At 43.8% G+C, this 20,204-nt stretch overlaps 2 protein-coding genes across 2 annotated transcripts; both read right to left on the bottom strand.

Moving 5' to 3' along the window:
- Nucleotides 1-735: 735 nt before the first annotated feature.
- LOC133962291 (globoside alpha-1,3-N-acetylgalactosaminyltransferase 1-like) lies at nt 736-4,143 on the bottom strand. The gene is made up of 4 exons (XM_062397839.1): nt 4,114-4,143; nt 3,913-3,957; nt 2,989-3,051; nt 736-2,681 (listed from the first exon to the last, which is right to left on the bottom strand). The coding sequence occupies exons 2-4, from the start codon at nt 3,944-3,946 to the stop codon at nt 1,723-1,725; spliced, it is 1,056 nt and encodes a 351-aa protein (XP_062253823.1). The 5' UTR covers nt 3,947-3,957; nt 4,114-4,143; the 3' UTR covers nt 736-1,722.
- A 1,507-nt stretch (nt 4,144-5,650) lies between these two features.
- On the bottom strand, nt 5,651-18,992 carry pcsk1 (proprotein convertase subtilisin/kexin type 1). Its single transcript, XM_062397826.1, has 14 exons — nt 18,601-18,992; nt 17,494-17,598; nt 17,250-17,372; nt 13,537-13,683; nt 12,459-12,535; nt 11,819-11,907; nt 11,056-11,228; nt 10,573-10,785; nt 10,313-10,413; nt 9,974-10,207; nt 8,879-9,036; nt 8,633-8,766; nt 8,332-8,493; nt 5,651-7,820 (listed from the first exon to the last, which is right to left on the bottom strand). The coding sequence occupies exons 1-14, from the start codon at nt 18,787-18,789 to the stop codon at nt 7,380-7,382; spliced, it is 2,346 nt and encodes a 781-aa protein (XP_062253810.1). The 5' UTR covers nt 18,790-18,992; the 3' UTR covers nt 5,651-7,379.
- Nucleotides 18,993-20,204: the final 1,212 nt, after the last annotated feature.

Genomic DNA, 20,204 nt, shown 5'->3' with positions numbered 1-20,204 from the left:
TTCAGTCACATGTGTAATCTCTCTGGCTATCAATTTATATAGTGGTATGTCAGTCATGAATTACTCATCAATAAGCCAATTAAAACGACCTATTTTTTACAGAGTTACCGATAAAGTACAAGAGCTATTCACCATCTCAAGGTTTTAGTAGATAACATTACTGCAGCTAAACACACGGCGCAGTGTCAGCATGGCAGATGGGGTTTAAGTGCTCTCTGTACTTTGTATTCAGAAGAAACATGCAAAATCATCACCACATACCAGACACATTCACATGAGGAAACGCTAAAATAGACCAGAGGAGAGAGGTTCAGCTCAACCCTTGAGCACATCTCGGATGCTTCTTCTGTGAGATTCATTATGCGGCGCTTGGAATAATAGTTGACAATCACAGAAACAGGATTGCATGCGTATACATCCTCATGTTAAGGATTGCTATACTGCCTCCTCATCTGCCTTAGGGCCTACTGACCACCAGTGAACCACATGGCAAGGATTAAACCAATAATTCTTTAAACTGCTTTGCATTGTGTCATGAAAAGGGGGACTCAGCATGGATCAGGCATGTAAAACAAAGCTTTCGATACAAGTGACAGAGGCATTTTCAACAAAACTACAGCAAGTATTATAGGAAGTAGAGGAACATCTGCAGAGGGCAAACACATTGGGCTGTATTTATATGATGATATGTGAAAGCAGAGTGTTATAACATATACCTTTTATTCTATAGGCAAATATAGTTTACATTTGAATAGAAATCAGATGAATTGGTAAATTGAAACACAAGTATGTGGCAAACTGTGATCATTAAGGTTTCAGTGAAAAAAGAATAGAAAAGAAGGAAAATTGACTTCTGAGGATTTTCTGAAGTTCACTTCCAACTTCACTCAACGTGGCGATCTGGCCCTGAGGACAGATTCTCTCTGGCAGTGAGAAAAAGCCATCTGCTGCTGCTTAACCCTCCCATTAAAAAAACAGCACACAAGGAAGAGAAAGCAGTGTGAACGTGGGAGCCGGTTTGTGTGTGTGTGTGTGTGGGAGAGGAAGAAGACGGCTGACAACATAACAACCACTGAAATCAGGACATATGAGTTTTACTTATTTTACTCCAATTCATAATGGGGGGAAAAAATTACTTTCCGTGGGAAATTACTTCAGCACATCCTGAACCAGATTCCACCGTTTGCTGGTCTTCTAACATGGCAGCTTCTGCTCATGTAACCCGACAGCAGCAGCATCTTGTTGTATCCATTCTGTCCCCACCTGGCATTTAAAGACCTTGAAACAGCAGCCCTTCCAGTTAATGATTGGCCACTGTGGGGAAAGTGTGCACTCACACTGTTGACTCTTATCGCTGCTGACCACAAAGCTGCAGGAGCAGTATCTCCTGGGCTGACATTAATGGAGAGGACAGTGCTTGGTTTAAAGAGACAGGTCAATTTGTTGTTTTGTCTGCAGTGGGAGATAGAGCAGCCACACAGAGGTGCTGTTCACACAAATGGGCCTTTAATTGAGAGAAGGTTTTACAGTTTGCATCTGCCTGTTTGCAGACTGCATTTAAAGAACAGAACATTTAATTGGAATATGTGCTTTGAATATGTGTCTTTTATAACTGCTTGCTTGTCTTACCAGGAGCCTTAGCCAAAGGAAATGCAAAACACAAGTTCTTCATATATATGCGAGCTACTTTGGTGGATTGAGCCAGCGCAACCCACCGATTACTCAGCATCTCCTCTCCTCTCTCGTCTGTTTATCATAAGACTCACATTGTCTTCCCAAAGAGACCAGCCTCTGTACAGGCACGTCAGCAGCCAGGGCCGAGTCCCACCAGCTGTACTCTGGAGACAGCACACAGGTCGGCCTGTGGTCGATCAGGTAGCGGTTCAGGTAGCTCTCCTCGAGGCCCCTCGCCACCACCCCATTTGCCTGGTCTTGGAAAATGAGCATGGAACAGGCACGGGACATTCTGTACATCTCAGACACCGACCCACCATACAGTTCCGAGGTGTAGTAGTAGTCCCCTTCGTCCTCATCCACACAAGCAGATGAGTCCTCTTCGATCTCGTAAGGAAATGCATTTCGAGGCATCCCATAGAGCTCTGGGTGCAATGTGGCCACCAGGTCTCCGAGGATCTCCTCCCCCACGGGGGCCACAAACTCCTGGTCAATGTCAGCGCAGAAGATGTATTCAACCTCGCTGCCGATTTCGTCTCTGATGGCGTCGGAGACCAGGGCCATGCGACGATAGGCCAGCCTCTCCCACCCGGGCAGCTCTGCGATGGGTAACACCTTCAGCTGTCGTTCAGGCCCCAACTTGACAGGGGGATCCAGAGAATGGGGTCTGTCTGTGAGGATGTAGTAGGTGACCATCTGCCCAGGGAGGAAGTGGGTTTCAGCTGAGGAGAGGAAACGTGGCATGAAGTGGCTGTACGTTCCCACCATCAGGACCAGCAGACCTGTGCGGATTCCACCTTGGGCCAATTTAGCTCTGCGCCAGGCGGAGTTGCGGGTGTCCCCCCACACTAAAGGAGCACCCCATGGTGTCTCCACAGGAGTTTGTGGCACCGCTGCTTTGACGACCATCATGTCTGTTATAACGCCTCTTCTGTCCATTCCCATGGCATTAAAGATGCGATGAGACGGCTTCACACCGGCAGCTGCCTTACGTCCATGGAGAAAATCTGAGGAGGAAAAACAGGATTTATTTTCTTTTTATTTCAAAATAAATCCACAGTATTTTCTCTTTGGGAAAAATACTTTAAAGATACCTTTGGACTTATTTAAACTACCTTTTAACTTTCTGTGTCTTGATAATTTAGAGGAAATATGAGATATATATATAAAGGGCTACAATAAAAAATCATGCAAATATAGACATTTCAGGACTGCTTAACATGTAGCTCAAAGAACATTTTATCTCCACATAATGTGCTTTCACTGTCCCGGACCAAAGTGTTAGAGTAGAAAAAAAGCCTTCTGTACACTTACATATGATAAGAGACAGGAGAAAACAGTACAGGACCAGTTGTATTCTGGTCACTCTGACCGGTCCTGTGTGAAGGACAAACACACACACAAATCACACACACAAAAACACACCAACACACACACACACACACACACAAATGAAACTGTAATGACAGTAGCAGCAAGTCCAACTGTAGCCTACTCTTCCAGAAAGCACGTGTTACTTGCACGTGTCCCTATAAACCCTGATAAAGGTAAAAAAATAAAAGAGCATAGACTGAATATAGAAAATATGCTGCTAAAGAAATATATAAACCTGGGATTGTACAAATAATGTCATCTCTGAACCATAGGCAGTAACTGCTTAAAATATAGTCCTTGTGATGAGATAATCATATAGTGTAAAGTCCTGTTCTCTATTTTGAGGAAGTTTAATAAAAGGACAAATAAACATGTGATAGCTCAAGGAGCTGCGTCTACAGTATACAACATAATTAAACCATGTCATCTAAACATGCAGGCAGGAACAGCAGGACGCGGACCAGCCTGATTGATGGTTTTTATGAAGAGAGATTGGTGTTGAACCAAAACTGACCCATAATTGCACAAGACAAACCCAGAGCAGAAGCACAGCTGAGTGAATAATTCTCGACACGTGTTCCGGTGACGTGCAAGCTCTTTGCACAAGAGCTCTTGAAAGAATCATGGGCTTTATTTTGCCTCCTTGGAGATATTTGGAGGCTCTGTTTGCTTGTGGAGGAGCACTGAACGATTTAAAACTCGTTGGTATTTGCACGTCATCTTCCCTGCTGGCTCAGAGCGACTCGTCGTCTTAAAAGCAAGCCGAGCTCCCACCGAGCAGTCACAAAGCAGTGATAGGTGAGGGGAAAACAAACCATATGGCACACGCAAAGGAGGTGGAGCGATGGCTGATGGTATACTGACCTGTGGGCGTCTTGCAGAAGGGAAGCAACGCCATACTGTGACCTGCTGATGGATAAGCACACAAACTTTAGTTTGAGGCTGCATCCCCAAATAAAAAGTAATCTCTGCCCCTCTCTCCCTGTTTCTCTCATGCTCATGCTCTCTCTTCCTTGAAATGTTTCTGTTTGTCTCTCTGTGTTTCGCCAGTGGATCGTTTCTTACCTTGCCCCCTCTTCCTCTTTCTTCGTGTTGCTTTTATTTTCCTCTCACTTTTCTTCACATACCCTCCGTCTTGCCCCCCCTCTCCTCTCCCTCCATGCGCTCTCCCCCTCAGGCTTTTCTGCTGTATTCAGTTTTGGAGCAAAACCAGAAAGACCAGATGTTTGGGGAATTTGAGTGAATGGGAGGAGTTGAGAAGTGGAGTATAAGAAATGGAAAAGGAAAGACAAGCGATGAAGTTTATTGTACATGCAGTTAGAGGAGAGGTGGACGAGCATTCTTTCCTCTTCGCTGTGCATGTAGGATGTATGACTCAAATTTCTTTAAATTAATTCTCCTTACAGTAAACGCTGGTTTACTCTTTTACAGACTTTTATACAGGAGAGTAAGAAGAAGACTGTTGTTTTAAAACTGTTCAGTAAACGTCAGCATAGTGTTGTACTCTTCATTGCCACAAGGTGGAAGCATTTTAGAGATAATCCAGGAGGAGGAAGTTGTGGCCTGTCAACAGTAAACATGACAGCAAACTTTGAAGTGCCAGTACTATCTTTTTATCAAGGTATCTGTCACTGTAATATAATTATATCAATAATAATATTTTAAGAATTTGGAAAATAAAAAGCACCTGAACTCTACAAGAAAAGGTTTTTAGGTGTCTAAGTACAATAAATATATATTGTACTTAGACATCCAGATAGCATAGCATATGACTTAGCACTTGCTTTAGTTTAGCTGAATGTTCCAATGAGCATTCAGCATAATGTTTTAACTTGAAGCATTTTCTCCACTTTAACTCGTAAACTAGTAAATTACTGACATTTATTAATAACCACTAAAAACAGATTATGTTGGATCGATTGCATTAGCTTTGCAGGTATCTGGTCATGAACTAAATTATTGATGATGGCGAAAAGTTAAAGGATCTCCAGAATGACCACAGTTACAATCCACCCCTTTTCACTCAAAATCACAAATGTCAAATGCTCAAGTAATTGTTCAGCTATTTTAGGCTGGACTAAAATGTTGGACCAAACATTGTCATTGACTGCTCCCGCGTGTTTTATGCCATGGACTGTCAGTGCCATTTGCATCCATTAGTTATAATTCACACATCCAACCGTTAGAGAGACAGTGTATAAAGTGATGGAGTGAAGCTAAAAGCATCTCAGTTGTTCTCGGATGGTTGGCTGGCTCCAAAGTGGCAAGATGGGAGCGTTCATATCCATCTCATTTTTGGCTTAATTTCTGGATAGTGGGAGGATTGTCCATCTTTATGTACAGCATGTGCTAGGAACAGACAGAAGCTGAAATTCCACTCATTAATTCATCTATGACCTCTAAATTATCTTATCAGGCATTTTCATTTTATGATACACAGAAACATATTATCCATCTTCATATTGCTAAATCTAATGAATTCATATGAATTGAATTACCCTTGTTTCGCCCTTTACGCTCATTACTCTTCAACAGAATGTTAGCAACAGTTGATGACTGCTCGGTGCCAGAGACTCAAACAGACTCAAGACGTCACTTTGCAGTTTATTATGATAAATCTCTTCATTTTTTTTTTTTTGTACATCCATACAGAATTTGCAACATAAATATTTGTTTGTGTAATCAACTTTTGACTGAGGCATCAGTCAAGACCAAAAAATCAAAATAAAGAAAACAGCACAGATTACACTAAAGAACAGATCAATTACAGGGTGCATGTAAAGCGTTGTCCCACACTACTTCTTTCTCCTGTCACCTTGTTGGCAGCGAAGCGGGCCAGGCAGTTCCAATGCTGGAGGATAGAGACTCTGCACAGAGGCTTACTAACTACTCATGTCATAAATTCCTAAGACTAGCATCGGCAAGTGGATCTACACCGCGTGGAGATGAGTGAGCACATTTATCATTGAGCAAATATTAAGGCATTGAAGACAAATCTGCTTGGAGCTTGCGGTGCAAAGCCCCCATGCTACAGAGTCTCTGGTTAGCTCTGATAGGTCCTTTAATACCAAATGAATAACAATATGTGTCCGAGTCAAGGAACTGACTCGAGTTGGCTTATTACTGGTGATGAACAAACAACGTGTTTGCACAGTCACTGAATGCACAAAGCTTTTAGACAGCAGAGATGTTGGCAGTGTTTATCAGTAGTTATGAGACGTACCAGTTAGTGAGTTAACTGTGCCAGAAAATAAGGGTTTGATACTGTATATATTAATATTATTTCCATTAACTATGAGGAACCTTAGAAAAATATTTCATTTAATGCAGCATTGTACTTGTACAAAATCAAAGAAACTGCACAAGAAGATAAATCTGTTATTTTTTCCACTTTGAATGTATCTTTACTTCAACTTAAAGACTTTCCCGTGCTCCGTTTAGCATTTGTTATCAGCAGAATCAAAGCTTTTTAATTTTCAATTGTTCACGCTACAACTGTATAGTTTCATGTGCATACTTTAATAATAGATTATAATAAATATACTTCTCTTAATACTTACAATCCACAATACAATTATTTAACTTTCTTGAGCTTTGCAGAGACCCTGAGAATAAATCGTTAGTCAACATGTTTTCAAACTGCTGGTCAATTAAGGTTTTTCTTTTAATTGTTACTCCAATTCATATTTTTTTATGAGAACCAATTCTGTTTCTAAAGTAAATAAAGTGAGTAAGTGAAAAAAACAATCAAACAGGAAAGACATGAAAAAAATGTAAACGTATAAATAGAAACAGGATTTTTGAACGTGTAGATTTGAGATGCCAAGTGTTTTCAAAACCATATTACAATCATTTTCTTTGTATAATATACGCTGTAGATAATATGTAGATACTCATCCAAAACTTATATACTAAATGTGGCATGCTAGAGCAGGCAGTGAAGAGAGGAGACACAAGGCTGCTCCCTTCTTTTCTTATACGTTTAAACGTTCTCGCTTTCATTACATGGACATACAGTTTGTAGCACATATGTGGTCAATTTTCCATAACTGAATAAAAGGAATAATTAATGAATGGAGACTGGCAGATGAACTTAAAGAGATCAGATGTGCAGCATTTTGGGGGGAAAGACTGGAAGAGTTTTCTTTCCTGTATTTATTCTCCTTCACTCCTCCAATGCCTCATCCCTTCCCTTCGCTTTCTCTCTTCGCCTTGTTCCTCTGCTCCCCGACCTACACACAGCACAGCTCCCACTTCTCTCCTCTCCTCTCCTCTCCTCTCCTCTCCTCTCCTCTCCTCTCCTCTCCTCTCCTCTCCTCTCCTGCAGGCCTTCACTTGCTGTTGTCGTCGATCATGTCGAACAGGGCCTGCAGCAGTCGGTCGTCTCTGTGCCTGTACGGCTTGGTGCTGTAGAAGCCGTCGCTGTAGTCGCTGTAGATGCTGTCCTCGGGGCCGCTGTACTTGTTGATCAGGTCCAGAGCCTGGTACAGCTTCTGAGGGGGGAGTCTTGTAGCTGGAGGTGAGAGGTTCCTGTCCTGCTGCTGCTGCTGCTGCTGCTGCTGCTGCATCCGCCAGATGGAGGCCCTGGATATGGCCGTGGGCTGCTGCAGGACTGGGCTCTGCCTGTTGAATGCAGTCTGCAGGAGACGCAGCAGGGCCTGAGAGGGGGAGTAGGCTGGGTTTGAGGGCCTCTTGGGCATCTTCTGTGGCTTGGAAGAGGGAGCAGCATGAGCAGCTTCAGTCTCAGGAGGTGGGTTGGCCTGTGTGGGCTCCTGAATCAGCAGACCAAGAAGAGACATGCCATTGGTATTCGAGACACACAACGAGTTTGAATTTGAATTTAAAGTTAGATCAGACGATTGATAACGCTCTCATCCCTCATTCAATATGCACAGTAGCTGAAGTCATCAAGCCAGTTATAGCTTAGCCCAGCAGAAAGAGTGTAAAACAGAGGGAAACAACTAGCCTGGCTCTGTTCATTTCAAAGGAAATCTTATGATCTGCACATTTTGTTACCTGTAAACAGAGGCAGGCAGCTGGTTTACAGTCATTACGCCATGATCATTTTTTATTTTAGTATTTAACTTAAGGTTTATTTCATGATTTGTTTTTAGGAGTTGTATAAGAACATTTACGGAATCTTAAGAAGTTCAGCTCTACTTTGTTATCAAGAGTAGGTTGAGTGTCACTACAATGAGCTGTTATTGTCATGGGCCTAATATGAACACACATTCACAACAGCCAGTGTTTCCTTGTCGACATCCACCTGTCGTTTACACTCACCTCCAACATGTCATCCATATGTTCCACACCCCGTCTGTCATTCTGCACGGCGTTGTAGGGCACGTACACTCGAGCTTTCTTCATGTGATCCGGCTTTTCTGACGTTCCATGAAGAATCAACTTCCAATTCAAAATCCGACCTTGGTTCTGCATGCGGCCCGACTGTGAGGAAAAGGGTAAATAATGTTGAACACTGAGTGCGCTCAGTAATACCCAAATTTTGAAGAAGATTTTTCAAGACAATATTTTTGCTTTTAGTATTTTCTAACCCTAAGCCTAACTGTGTCCAACTCCAACTCACGGTGTCTGTGATCTTTAGCGTCCATGTCCCAGCAGGGTCTTCTCCCCACGTATGGACAGACATGAAGTCCCAGTTTCGGAACCCGTTAGAGGACGTGTCCCTCTCTCTCTCAGCCAACAGCACTGTACTGGTGCCTGAACGTCAAAAGAGATACAGTAAATCCAAAGGCTTACGTCAAATGGAGGCTTTGTTATTGCACTTTTTTGTGTGCCTGTGTTTGTGTGTGTGTTTGTTCTCTGCTCTAACCGGATGGGGAAGTGAGTGTGATGTGCAGGTCTCCTCTCCTGGTGTACTCGATGCTGGCCTCCACCTGCACATGCTCCAAAGAGCGGACTGCGTTCACCTGCCCTGCACAGGCTTTGGTTGGAATCTCTATGGTGATCTCCCCTGCTGCCTTCAGCTCCCTGTGGGACACATTAAAATAGCCGGGGATGAGACACACAAACAGCTCTCCATGACAACACAAGTCCATCATTTGTGCCATGTAGTCCTCTGACATCTTCATGATAATGTAAGTAGGTCTGAAAAACTACAGGCAAAATGGATCACACGCATTCATAAAATACGTAGACAGATTTGGATGCTTTTGGTCATTCATTTGCAAAAACAGATAATCCTCATCTCTGCTAGACATGAATGAAAGGATTTCCGTTATCAAGCTGGCATAAAGCTGAAGGGGGGGGGGGGGTTGTAGACCACTAAGCAAAGCGGAAATGTCAAGCCAAATCCTTTGGATTAAACAGGGATGGAGAAAGGTAATGCGGAAACTGGGTGTCAGTTTCACTGAGTCTTATAATCCAAAGCAAATTGCTAAATGGACACTTAAACAAACTCAGAGCTCAGTTGGACTTCATACAATATGAAGTCAAAAAGTTTTTCATGTACATGTACACAGAAGTGTAGCATATTTGTTAATCTAAACACAAACAAAACATCTGCTTAGGCAACAGCTGGGGGTACTCCCTCCCCTGCATGAGAGTTTCTGTCCATGCTCGGCAGATTTGAATTAATTGAAATTAATCCTATTGTTTGGCAAATTGTAATTATCAAAAACTGTTGATATTCATCTGACCTCAAATCAAATTGATCGCGGATCGTCATGTTTGCTTCATTGGACCAAAAATCTCTGCCTGGTAGTGAGCACAATTCTAACTCTCTCTGTCTCTCTCTGGAATTAGATTTGTTAGTTTGTCCAAATGCTGACAATCCCATGAATAAAGTAAATGTTTAAACTCAGAAGAGCGTATCTGAATCTGGATTAAAACCCATAGATCTCAATGCATAAATTACTTTTAGACCTAAACACAATTTCTTCTGTAAAAAGATAACAGGTAAATGTACCTTGGCTGGAAAGAGTCATCCCTTACGATACACTGTGTCTTCTCGGGCACGTGCTTCCATGTGGCCGGGTCAGCGAGATCCACGAGGGCTTTAGCGTTTAGGAGGCCAAATCCAAAGCGGCTGTTCACCATCAATCCTGCTCCGTTCCTTTTCCAGCCGGGATTATTGGCCAGGGGATCGAACTCGGAGGTCCAGACTACGATGTGCTGCAGGTCTCTCCAGGTCAGATCCGGGCTGATGATGGGATGATAGATCAGTGAGTATATACTGATATTCAAGTGTCAAATCATGACTAATTGTTGTGCCATTAACGGTGGTTTGGTTTGCGGTGTTACATACTTTTGTTCCAGTGCCAGGGCGAATATCCCAGCAGCCAGCGGGGCAGAAGCCGACGTTCCCGTGTGAGTCTGAGTGCACTCATTGTGCAGATCAGCACTCGTCTGAGAGCAGGCAGGCAAAGAGTAGCACGGGGATGGAATTAATACATTCACTGACCTTAAATAACCGAAACAAAGCTATTATGGCGGTCACAAGATGCAAACTAACCTACTGTGACACAACACAGCTAAAAACAGAAGAGAGCAAGTGAAGTTACTCACAATCCTCTGGTCGGTGTAGTCTCCACTGCTGTACGCTGTGGCCAGAGTGGAGGAGCACTTCTCAGCGTACCAGGGGGACAAGCCCTGCTGGGAGGCACTGCTGATCGAGATGGTGTAGAGGCTGTCCGTGTAGCCGTCACAGTCGCAGTTATCGCCCTGACGCCCGCCATTCCCTGACGCCCAAACAAAGATAGAGCCTTTCCCCCCACGGCCCTGCAGGAGGCGTGTTGGAGAAAATAAATGCTCCTTTCTTATATCTTACATTTTTATGTAGAAACATGCAGGAAATGAACCTATTTTCTGTCCTGTCCAAATATTACAAGTATGACTGATGGCATTTTGCCATTAGAAGCTTTATTCCCAGCAGCAGTCGACATTGAGCTTATTGATTCTGTTTTTGATTTACATCAGTGCGGCTGCAACAGCTCCCGTCAGATCACACAGACACAGACTGTTTAATAAAATCCCAGTCTTGTCATTTACCTTCTGGATCCCGTACTCGAAAGCCTTCTGGGCGAGGCGGCCGGGCCCCTCCACTGTCTTGCCATCATCGTTGGGTCCCCAGCTGGCACTGTAGATGTCCACATGGTCCGGGTTGAAACCAATAGAGCTGGCCTCGATGGCATCGGTCACAATCCCATCCAGCATACGAATCCCTGAGCAGAGAGAGATAGAGAGAGAGGAATGGATAATGTTAGCACGGTGCTCCGTTGCTCTGGTTTTACTGAGCACAGGAACCCAATGGAAATCCTCTTCGGGAAATAAAAGGGAAATATTGCAATGTACCCCCTTGTTAAATATAAAAGATGTAAGTCTTCCACGTATTAGGAACACACTGCTTTGTTTTCAGGACAGCAATGTTCCTATGTTCCTATTTTAAGACTCAAGTCCTCCTGGGAAACTATAAGAACCAGCTGTCCACCCAGATGTTGCAGCCCTAATATTAGAGATTTACATTCTACAACCATCTGCTGTACAAAAAATCAGGTCTCCACCAGGAAACCTTCTTTTACTGTTTCAGCATTGATATCTAGGACGAGAGATGGTTTCAATTCATACTCTATGCATCCTGTTCTTGTGTTCAGCTTCTACCAACAGTGGTTGCATTAGCACGTACTACACATGTTTTGTTGTTTCTAACACACTTACTGCCATTGGATTCCACCATTACATACCTATACCTTACAATGACAGTCAGATAGGTTGTGCAGCATGACACACACACAGAAGAAATACAAGGATTTACCTCCAACCTTTGAGTTATAGGCCACTCCAACTCCACATTTATTATTGTCAGCCTGCATAGCGATTTCCCCAGCACACCTGGTGCCATGCCTGAGGAGAAATATCATATTTAATAAACACGTATAAGGAAAACAGCCACGGTGGTATGTCTGTGCAAAACCTTTAAATAATGCATTTGTTTATCAAATGTTTTTCGGCAAGAGTTGCAAAACCATTTTTTAAATCACAGGAAGCCACCACATGTTTTGGTTGTGGAACTCCTCTTTGAATATTGACACTTTGGGAACAGGGTCAATTTCATCATCTGAAAATTGATTTATTATCTGTGAGACAAGGCTTCAGGCTGCGGAGTACTCTGATAACAAATGATAAGAGGGTTCTTGATGGAGTGTGTGTGTGTGTGTGTTTGTGTGTGTGCGAGCATGTGTGGTTATTCTTGCCTACTTTATACTTTTTTATCAATATTGGATGATGCAGCCTGTAATAATTACAAGCAACCAAATGGTTTTAAGCACATTCCCAATCTAATGGAGGGTAAATAAACCAGATGTTCATGATGAGGTTCTGCCAAACCAGGGGCAGATTTCTTCCAGTTTCATAATAAAAGGAGAGACATCCTTGTCCAGCTGTTGTTGCCTTACTTGTTTTCATTGGTGGAGTCGTATCTGGGGAAAGGGTCGGGGTCATTGTCGTTGAAGTCGTAGCTGGCTGCTGCGTCCTGAACAACAGAGAGGAAATGATCAGACGTCACGACGCGATGACGTCAGTGCACATCAGTGACGAAGGCTCGTCACGGCCTATCTGCTGTCATGGAGACGGATGCGATTGTTGACAGGAGGAGAGAGCGATGTGACCAATTATTGAAATAACCCATGCTGAATAACTCTGAGGATGAGGGAGTGCTCGATTGCAGGGATCTGCTGAAAGCTCCTGATCGCTTTCAAATGCTGGTTCTGCATGGGGGTTGTGTCATGTGTTGACAAAGTGCAGAGTTTAAATGCTCCTCATTGTGTGTGGCACGACACGTCTGCTTCTCTGTTATTCCTCTGCACGCAAGGTGTTCCTATTAAATGGGGAATTATAATGTCGTTTAGAAGCTTCATCTCAGCAACAGGTTTACTCTCCGATCTGAATCAGAGGCCTTTAGCATTACTGAGGCAATGCAAATGCAGCACGCTCATGTGACTTGATTGTTGAGGATGAGCGCCTCGCTTGATTGAGCTGCTTTGATTAATCCGTGTTAACGTAATTACGCTGGGAGTTGTTTCCATCCGCTCTGTTGTCGTACATCACTTCTCTCTCTCCCTCCCTCGTTCCTCCTCTTTCGTTCACTTGTGAGGCGCCGACCGCAGCTGGAGGCTTTTTAGGGTTCCCGTCAGCAGGAGAAACTCCGCCGCGGTGAAACCTCACTAGGCTGCACTTCAGCCATGATTGCTCTCACTGGCTCGTAATTGTCCTCATAAACATACAGGCTGTCAAAATATTATCGGAGGAATCAGGGTTATTTCCACATCACTGTACAGTGAGGAGGAATGAAATGCCTGTTTTTAAAACCCCGAGATTAAAACCCCCTGGCAGCTCCTCGGAGGCAGACACTATCATTTAGGAGACCTGTAGACTCTCTTCGTGTAGCGGCTTGTGAGGTGTCGCCAACAGTGTTGCTATGACGACAGCAGGCCCAGACTACGGAGGCTGTCTCCATGGAAACAGGGGTCTTACGTAGTTGGAGTAGATGTCTGTGTGGTTCCACTCCAGCCCGTCATCCAGAACGGTGATGACCACTCCTTTCCCTGTGATGCCTTTCTGCCACACGGGGATCACGTGCAGGTCCAGCTTCGGCAGCGAGGAGGACGTCCGTGTGTCTTGCTGGAAGACAGACATAGAGAGAGGGAGGATTTGTTATGGTGTCAAAGATCCCATCAGATGAGACAGATAGGCCTGGTGTGTTCCTGCTTTGGATTGTGAGATTACACACACACACGTTATTCAGACTGAACTGAAACGAGCGGTTTATCTGAGCAGGCTCTCAAGTGTTAAAAAGGTCAGGTGAAGTGGAGCCTTTCAGCCTGTTCCTCCACTGACCTTTACTGAAATTCATCACCCCATCGTTGGCTTTGTCAGGGCTTTGGTCCACTCCTGCTGTAGATGGCCACTTGCAGGCACACTGCTCCCAGTGCGTCATAATCATACAGGTTTTTGTGTTTGTCCACTAAAGCAGCTCGACTGATTAATTTTAGCCTCAAGATGCTATGAGTCAACCCACAGTTCTTCTGGCTCGTCCCACTTTCACTCCCTGTGCCCCTATGGTTCCCAAATCCATTTCTGAGGCCTACAAAATATTACACAGGGTGGGAGCTGCTGCTAATGTTTCAACTTTACAACTTTATGTTTATTTGGCTAAGTTTAATATATACACAGTCAGGTTTTTTATGTTTTTTTTCCAATATGTCCCTTTCCTCCAAATGTACAAACCCCTTCATCTTTACTTTGCCTCCACACTCATCCAATGCCCCCTGTCCCTTTAATACATAACAGAAAAAAGAAATGAAACAATAGAAAAACCAGGGCAAACAAAGAATAACGATACAACACATCGACCAAATGGAGTGATAAAACAATAGCACAGGCATTAGGAGGCTGCATAGCCCCACATGTTGCCTCGATTATTTTTTAAGGTGAAGGGGGATCGAGGCATTCTTGGCGGAAGATTATGATTCACAGCTGGAGACAGCTAAGACTAAAAAAAGAACTGGATTTGCTCTTTCGCTCTGTGCGCATTATGCACAGACACTGCAGAACACCACCCCAAGATGTGACTCATCTCTGTGATGTATCTGCTTTTTTTCCCTCTCTTCCTCACTTTGAATCCCCTGTCTCTCTCTCTCCCCCCCCCCCCCCCCATCCTCTCGCTAGGATCTTATTTCTCTCTTTGCAACGAAGGCAAGCAGGACTCCAATCTCAAGACATACATACTGTTTTGCTACAATTTGCTCACAAGGCCTTTTACTCCCGACCACCTCGCATCTACAGTTTGGTTGTTTTGGTGTTAATCCAAATGACTCACTTGTTGATGCTGGCAGCGGCCACATGGACTTTAATGGCAAACAGCAAAACGCACAGCAGTTTATAAAACCAGTGAGTGGACTCGACACGACACGAGCACATGCAAGAGACAACACAAAGAAATCCCTCGATGCACAAGTAACACAAACTGACACTTGCACTGGATACTCTCTCTCTCTCTCTCTCTCTCTCTCTCTCTCTCTCTCTCTCTCTTTCTCTCACACACACACACACGCACAACACACAGAGCCATGGAAGCAGGAGGAATTTCAAGCTACAAGTATGAGTCACTCCATGATTAAATTATCAGGCAGTCACCCACTCTGGAAAGACATTCATCAGCTTCACAGGCCCAGCCTCTCCCCCAGTCACACAGCTCCACCCCACGTCTGCCTGTGTCTCTGTCCTCCGAAGTCTCCCCCTCTCCTCCGTTATCACACCTTTTATTCATTTGAAAATACTAGAGGTAGATAGGCAGACAGTCCTCTCCCTAACAGAGTTTTATTCCTGCAGAGCTGTGTGTGTCCTTGCTGAATGGACGAGGCGAATGAATCACGACACATCAGAGGCACTGTAATCGGGGGCCGTGCACCATCACAGACATGGGCTCATGTGGAAATAGACTAAATGGCACTTTAAGGCCAATTCCATTAGAGGCATCATCTGTGATCGGCAAAAATGATTCATCTCAATTTATTTTCTTATTCCACGAAAGCTTGTGACTCATGTTTGGTTAGAGCAGGTGCAGGGACGGCTCAGGGAACGTATCACATAGATCTCCTCCTCTCTCTCTCTCTCTGAGATGCAGATGCAAACACCGGAGCAACACATATATATATATACTTCCTCATTTTCCGGGGAAAGCTGGGACAAACTAATGAGTGCGACCGAGCTGAAGATGATTCAGTGACTTTGCCACATTTATTAACTCATCAGGACGAATATATAAGATCAGGTCTTTCTTCCTTTTTCCATGGTTCACATATTTCTGTATTTTATTGTGTTTGCTATGGTTCAGTATTAAGTATTAATTGACTGTCCCTGCTTGTATTTATATATCTTTTTATTTGATTGCTGCTCATCTTGACCACGACTCCCTGGCAGAGGAGATAACGTATCTCAATGGGACCTTCCTGGTTAATTAGGAGATACATACATTTGTATTATCTTCAGCTTGATTACTTATTTATTTAATGAACTGTTGTATGTTAAAAGAAATGCATCATTGCAAAAGAGAGCAACATATTACACTGCACTTGGTGAGAATTCGATTTTATTATAGTTTTGTTCGAAAGCAGTTATTTTATTGATGAAACTCAACAGAACACGTATCAGCAAATTAAATTTGAAATTTTTGGTAATTTATTTATTTATTTTACTGTTCAGTCATTTTCCCAAATGACTGATCAATAATATAGGAAAATACTTGTTAGCTGCAGCCCTAGCTGTGTAACAGAGGACAAGGTGTATTATAGTTTGATGTGGTTATATATATATAAAAGCAGCCTCCAAAACACTCACTACATTACCCCCAATCACATGCAGCCACCATTACACCAGCATATATGTGCTGTGGTCAATGGGACCGAGTCCCTTCTAATCTTATGGACTAAACTCAGCAGCGATGTCATTCAGCGTGGTGATGTCGGGGTCGTCCTGCGGTCAGGATAAAGTAAACGTGTGAGTAATGGATGCTGAAGGGGATACACAGCTGACAATCTACTGTTCACTGCTACTTACTTGGCCTCAAAGGGCTAAAACATCCCATTCAGGGTAAGTTGGGACTTAATGCACAGTGCTCTACTCTGCTCTACTCTGCTCCATCCTGCTGGATTATAGTCTCTCCCCCCCTCTCAGCTCCACATGGACTTTGTTCCCAATTAAGCAAATAGCTCTCTTGGTTGGAACTGCTTGATAACGTGCTGTTTTTTTGCTGTTTTCATGGTTTTTCTCTGTTTGTTGTTTTTTTAAATTGTTGCATTCTTGCACGTTACATTCACTGGATGCTCACATGCATGCATGTCCTTGCTGGCATGACCGTGCGCATACATAATGCACACATACATGAGAGCAGTGAGCGGTGTGGAGTAGACACAGCATTCACAGGGATTCAGTACATCTCAGGGGAGATCGGACCAGCTGCAAGGTAACAGAAGGCCAAACCAGTGCACAACATGTGACCAGCAGGGTGGACATCCGCTTAAATCTGTGGTTTATAGAGCGTTGGGAAGTACACAATGTTCAGATATTGTCACCATCAGCTAGATTAATTGTTGAATCACTTGTTGAATTTGTGGTTTATCAGCATGACGAGCTTAATTCCCTGCTGCGTGTTTTTGTGTGATGTTCAATCGAAACTGGAGACTCACCAGGTACCACTGCTGGTTCCACATGGGATCATCAAACAGCTTATCCACGGGGCAGTCCCTGCACCCCCCGAGGGACGCTCGCTTGCTGCGAGTTTTCTCATACTGCTGCTCTGCCCACAGCACCTACACACACACACACACACACACACACACACACACACACACAGACAGGGGGAGACATTCAGTCTGGGCGGATCTCGCACAGACCAGGACAAGATGATATCTGAAAAGAGAGACCACTCACCCGATCATCCTCCGACAGCCGCCTGGTGATGTGGTTGGCGCTTCGTTTCATTCTGCTAGGATGATTGCGGTGTTTGAACAAGAAATGGTCCTTCAGGGCCCCAATCTGCAGAGAGGAAGACATGAAATGAGAACGGCTGAATATTTGATAGGAAATGACATGATACCATCAATCTGCTCGCCAAGGCCACAGTGCAGGTCGTGTGTTTTCTCATTGAGACTGTAAATGATTAAAAAAATCATTCTGGTGTCGACTTCTGCCCTTTATTTTGTCTGAGTGCTATTTCCTATCAAATAGAAAATGTAAAGTCAGATGAACATACAGACTTTATGTATGTTTTTTTCCCCATTGATTTCAGCTGAAAGCAAACAAAACACAATGTACAGAGCACACAGGGGAGGGCGCCACTACTAAGGATGCACTATGTGGATCTGTATGGCAACCAAAGCATGTAATATACACATTAGTGTAAATGATTGATGTGTAACAGTAAAAGTTCTAAATATTTATCCATTCCACAGTTGATGACATGTTTTTTGTATCTATGGAGACTCATGTATTGTAAACTTCTACGGACATGAAAGTCTTCCAAATGAATGTTATGTAATATAAAGAAGAAGAAATATGACATCTTAAAGCTCATTAATCACTGAGCTCATGCTCACAGACACAGGTTAGAAGGAATGGTCCAGATTAATGCTTCAGACTGGACCTGATGTATATTTGCGAAGGGGAAGACAGCATTCGACTGACATTTACTATGAAACCAGTCTGTGGTTATTGTTTATCAGAAATGAGTCACACACTTAAAATCTTGCGGCTGTGTGCTCATGGGCTACAATAAAGGAAATGAGTCTCCAGTCTAATGGCCTTGGTGCTGCTGTTCCAACACAGTCCACAGCTCACACTGTAGGAAGCAGGCTTCATTAACATCCAATGATTAATTTGGCTTTTGATGATTTTATGATACGAAAGAAAAGACTATTTGATGCATAAATGACTAAAAAATAACAACTGGCCCAAACATCCTTATAAAGTTTTTTTTTTTTTTTTTTTTTCTGTTTTCCTATTTGTGCATTAATCTGTGTCAAACTGGTGCCTGGTTACCTGTCGGACCAGCTTGTAGTCCAGCTCCCTGGCGATGGCCTCGGCGGCAGACATTCCGCCCGGGATCTCCACTGCCCACTCGTTCAGGTACTGTCTGTCCGTGAGGAGAGAGCCCAGCGACCGGGGCAGCGCGGAGCACAGGAGCGAAACAACACAGCACATCAACGCGGGACGACATCTCACTTCCATCTCAGAGGGAATTCAGCCAGAGGAGGAAATGTATCTGCTGCCAGGAAGAAAGGGCAAGAGGAAGGCTGTGTGCTGCTAATGAAGAAGATGTCCTCGCTTGTTTCTGTGCTGACTCCTGAGGAGAGAGCGGCTGGGCTGAGATGGAGCGGACTGCGCGGTGTGTTTTGGACCGTCAAGGAGAGCAGATGCTGCTGATGGGGAGGGCGCGTCTGTGTGCTGGTGAGGGTGGGTGGAGGGGGATCACACGTCAACTAACGGGTGCTCTGACGTCAGATTGGCGTCTACCTTTGGTAATGTGTTGGTTTGAGTCCCCTGGGGGAGGGAGGAGGAGGGAGATCCGAGTAAAAATATCCCACTGTTTGTCCCAGGAGGAAGAGGAGCAGAAGGAGGAGACAACACGAGGAAGAAACAAACAGTATTTAATTTGCAATAAAATACATTTTTAATTGTGTTGGTGAGAATACATATTTAGTGTGAGGCAGATGTCGTGAAGCCTCTTTCTCCTGCACATCATCCTGTGTGAGACAAGAGCTTTTCTTTCTGCAAAGGTTGTTATCCTTAAAAGAATCGATCTGTAAGATCCATCTCTGTTTGCTCTCTACTGACGTCACAGAGAGCTAGAGAGAGAGTGAGAGAGAGAGAGGGGGCTTCAGCACCGCGGACAGCTCCTCCTCCTCCTCCACGTCGCACGTTGGGTTGCACGTTCTCATCAGGGGATGAAGAGATGAAAGTGAAAGCAAACACTATTATAAAAACACATTTAGACCAAGACAAGAAATGCTTACTAATGATCAATATCGATCTGTAATAACATACAGCAATGCAAAGATTCAGAACGCATCCTCTTATCAGTAGAAGTACATCCTTTGTATTCTTCTGTTTGTCAGAAATCATGCAGCCTGTTCTGCAGCAGAATGGTTCCTATTAATATGGAAGTGCATCCAGAGCTGGAGGAGGAGTGTGTATTCTGTTCACAGGTTGAGACCCTGAAGCTTTTAGTTCTTCAGTGTCCTCGACTGGTCGCAGCTGTTTGAGCTTTTACGGGCGGCTTTCAGGGTCTCAGGGAGGGTTTTTCTTTTATTGGTTTGTTTATATTTGGTCAAAATTAGTGTGCCAAGAAGAAACGTGCTTGTTCACAGTAAACGCTCCATGTGTGGCAGCAGTGTGGAGCTGGAGATGTATGTGAGCAATTTCAATGGATATTTTCAATGTCTGTCTGATAATGAGTTGCCCATGCAGGTTTTGATTGTACAAACTATTTATCCTGGTCTTCTCATCCATGTAAACATCACTGTAATGTGCTGTCACTTCAAGACAAGGCAGAACAAAAAAAAGTTTCCAGTTTGTTTAAGCTCTTGAGGCTCCAGGAGTCGGAATTAGATAAATAGAGTTTGCATCGTATTCTGTGCTGAGCT

This window comes from Platichthys flesus, chromosome 2 (assembly GCF_949316205.1).
Source record: "Platichthys flesus chromosome 2, fPlaFle2.1, whole genome shotgun sequence".
Classification (NCBI taxonomy): Eukaryota; Metazoa; Chordata; class Actinopteri; order Pleuronectiformes; family Pleuronectidae; genus Platichthys; species Platichthys flesus.
The sequence above is the reverse complement of the archived record's forward strand: the minus strand, read 5'-3'. Positions and strand labels throughout refer to the sequence as shown.

Bases quoted from the DNA above. Each gene is read 5' to 3' on its own strand.
- LOC133962291 (XM_062397839.1), bottom strand. From the start codon at position 3,946: ATGGCGTTGCTTCCCTTCTGCAAGACGCCCACAG. The intron at 3,052-3,912 runs GTCAGTATACCA...TCCTTCACACAG, and splicing joins CTTCTGCAAGACGCCCACAG to GACCGGTCAGAGTGACCAGA. The intron at 2,682-2,988 runs GTAAGTGTACAG...TTTCCTCCTCAG, and splicing joins TCTCCTGTCTCTTATCATAT to ATTTTCTCCATGGACGTAAG.
- pcsk1 (XM_062397826.1), bottom strand. From the start codon at position 18,789: ATGGAAGTGAGATGTCGTCCCGCGTTGATGTGCTGTGTTGTTTCGCTC. The intron at 9,037-9,973 runs GTACATTTACCT...TGTGTCCCACAG, and splicing joins GATGACTCTTTCCAGCCAAG to GGAGCTGAAGGCAGCAGGGG. The intron at 7,821-8,331 runs GTGAGTGTAAAC...CTGCTGATTCAG, and splicing joins ATATGGATGACATGTTGGAG to GAGCCCACACAGGCCAACCC.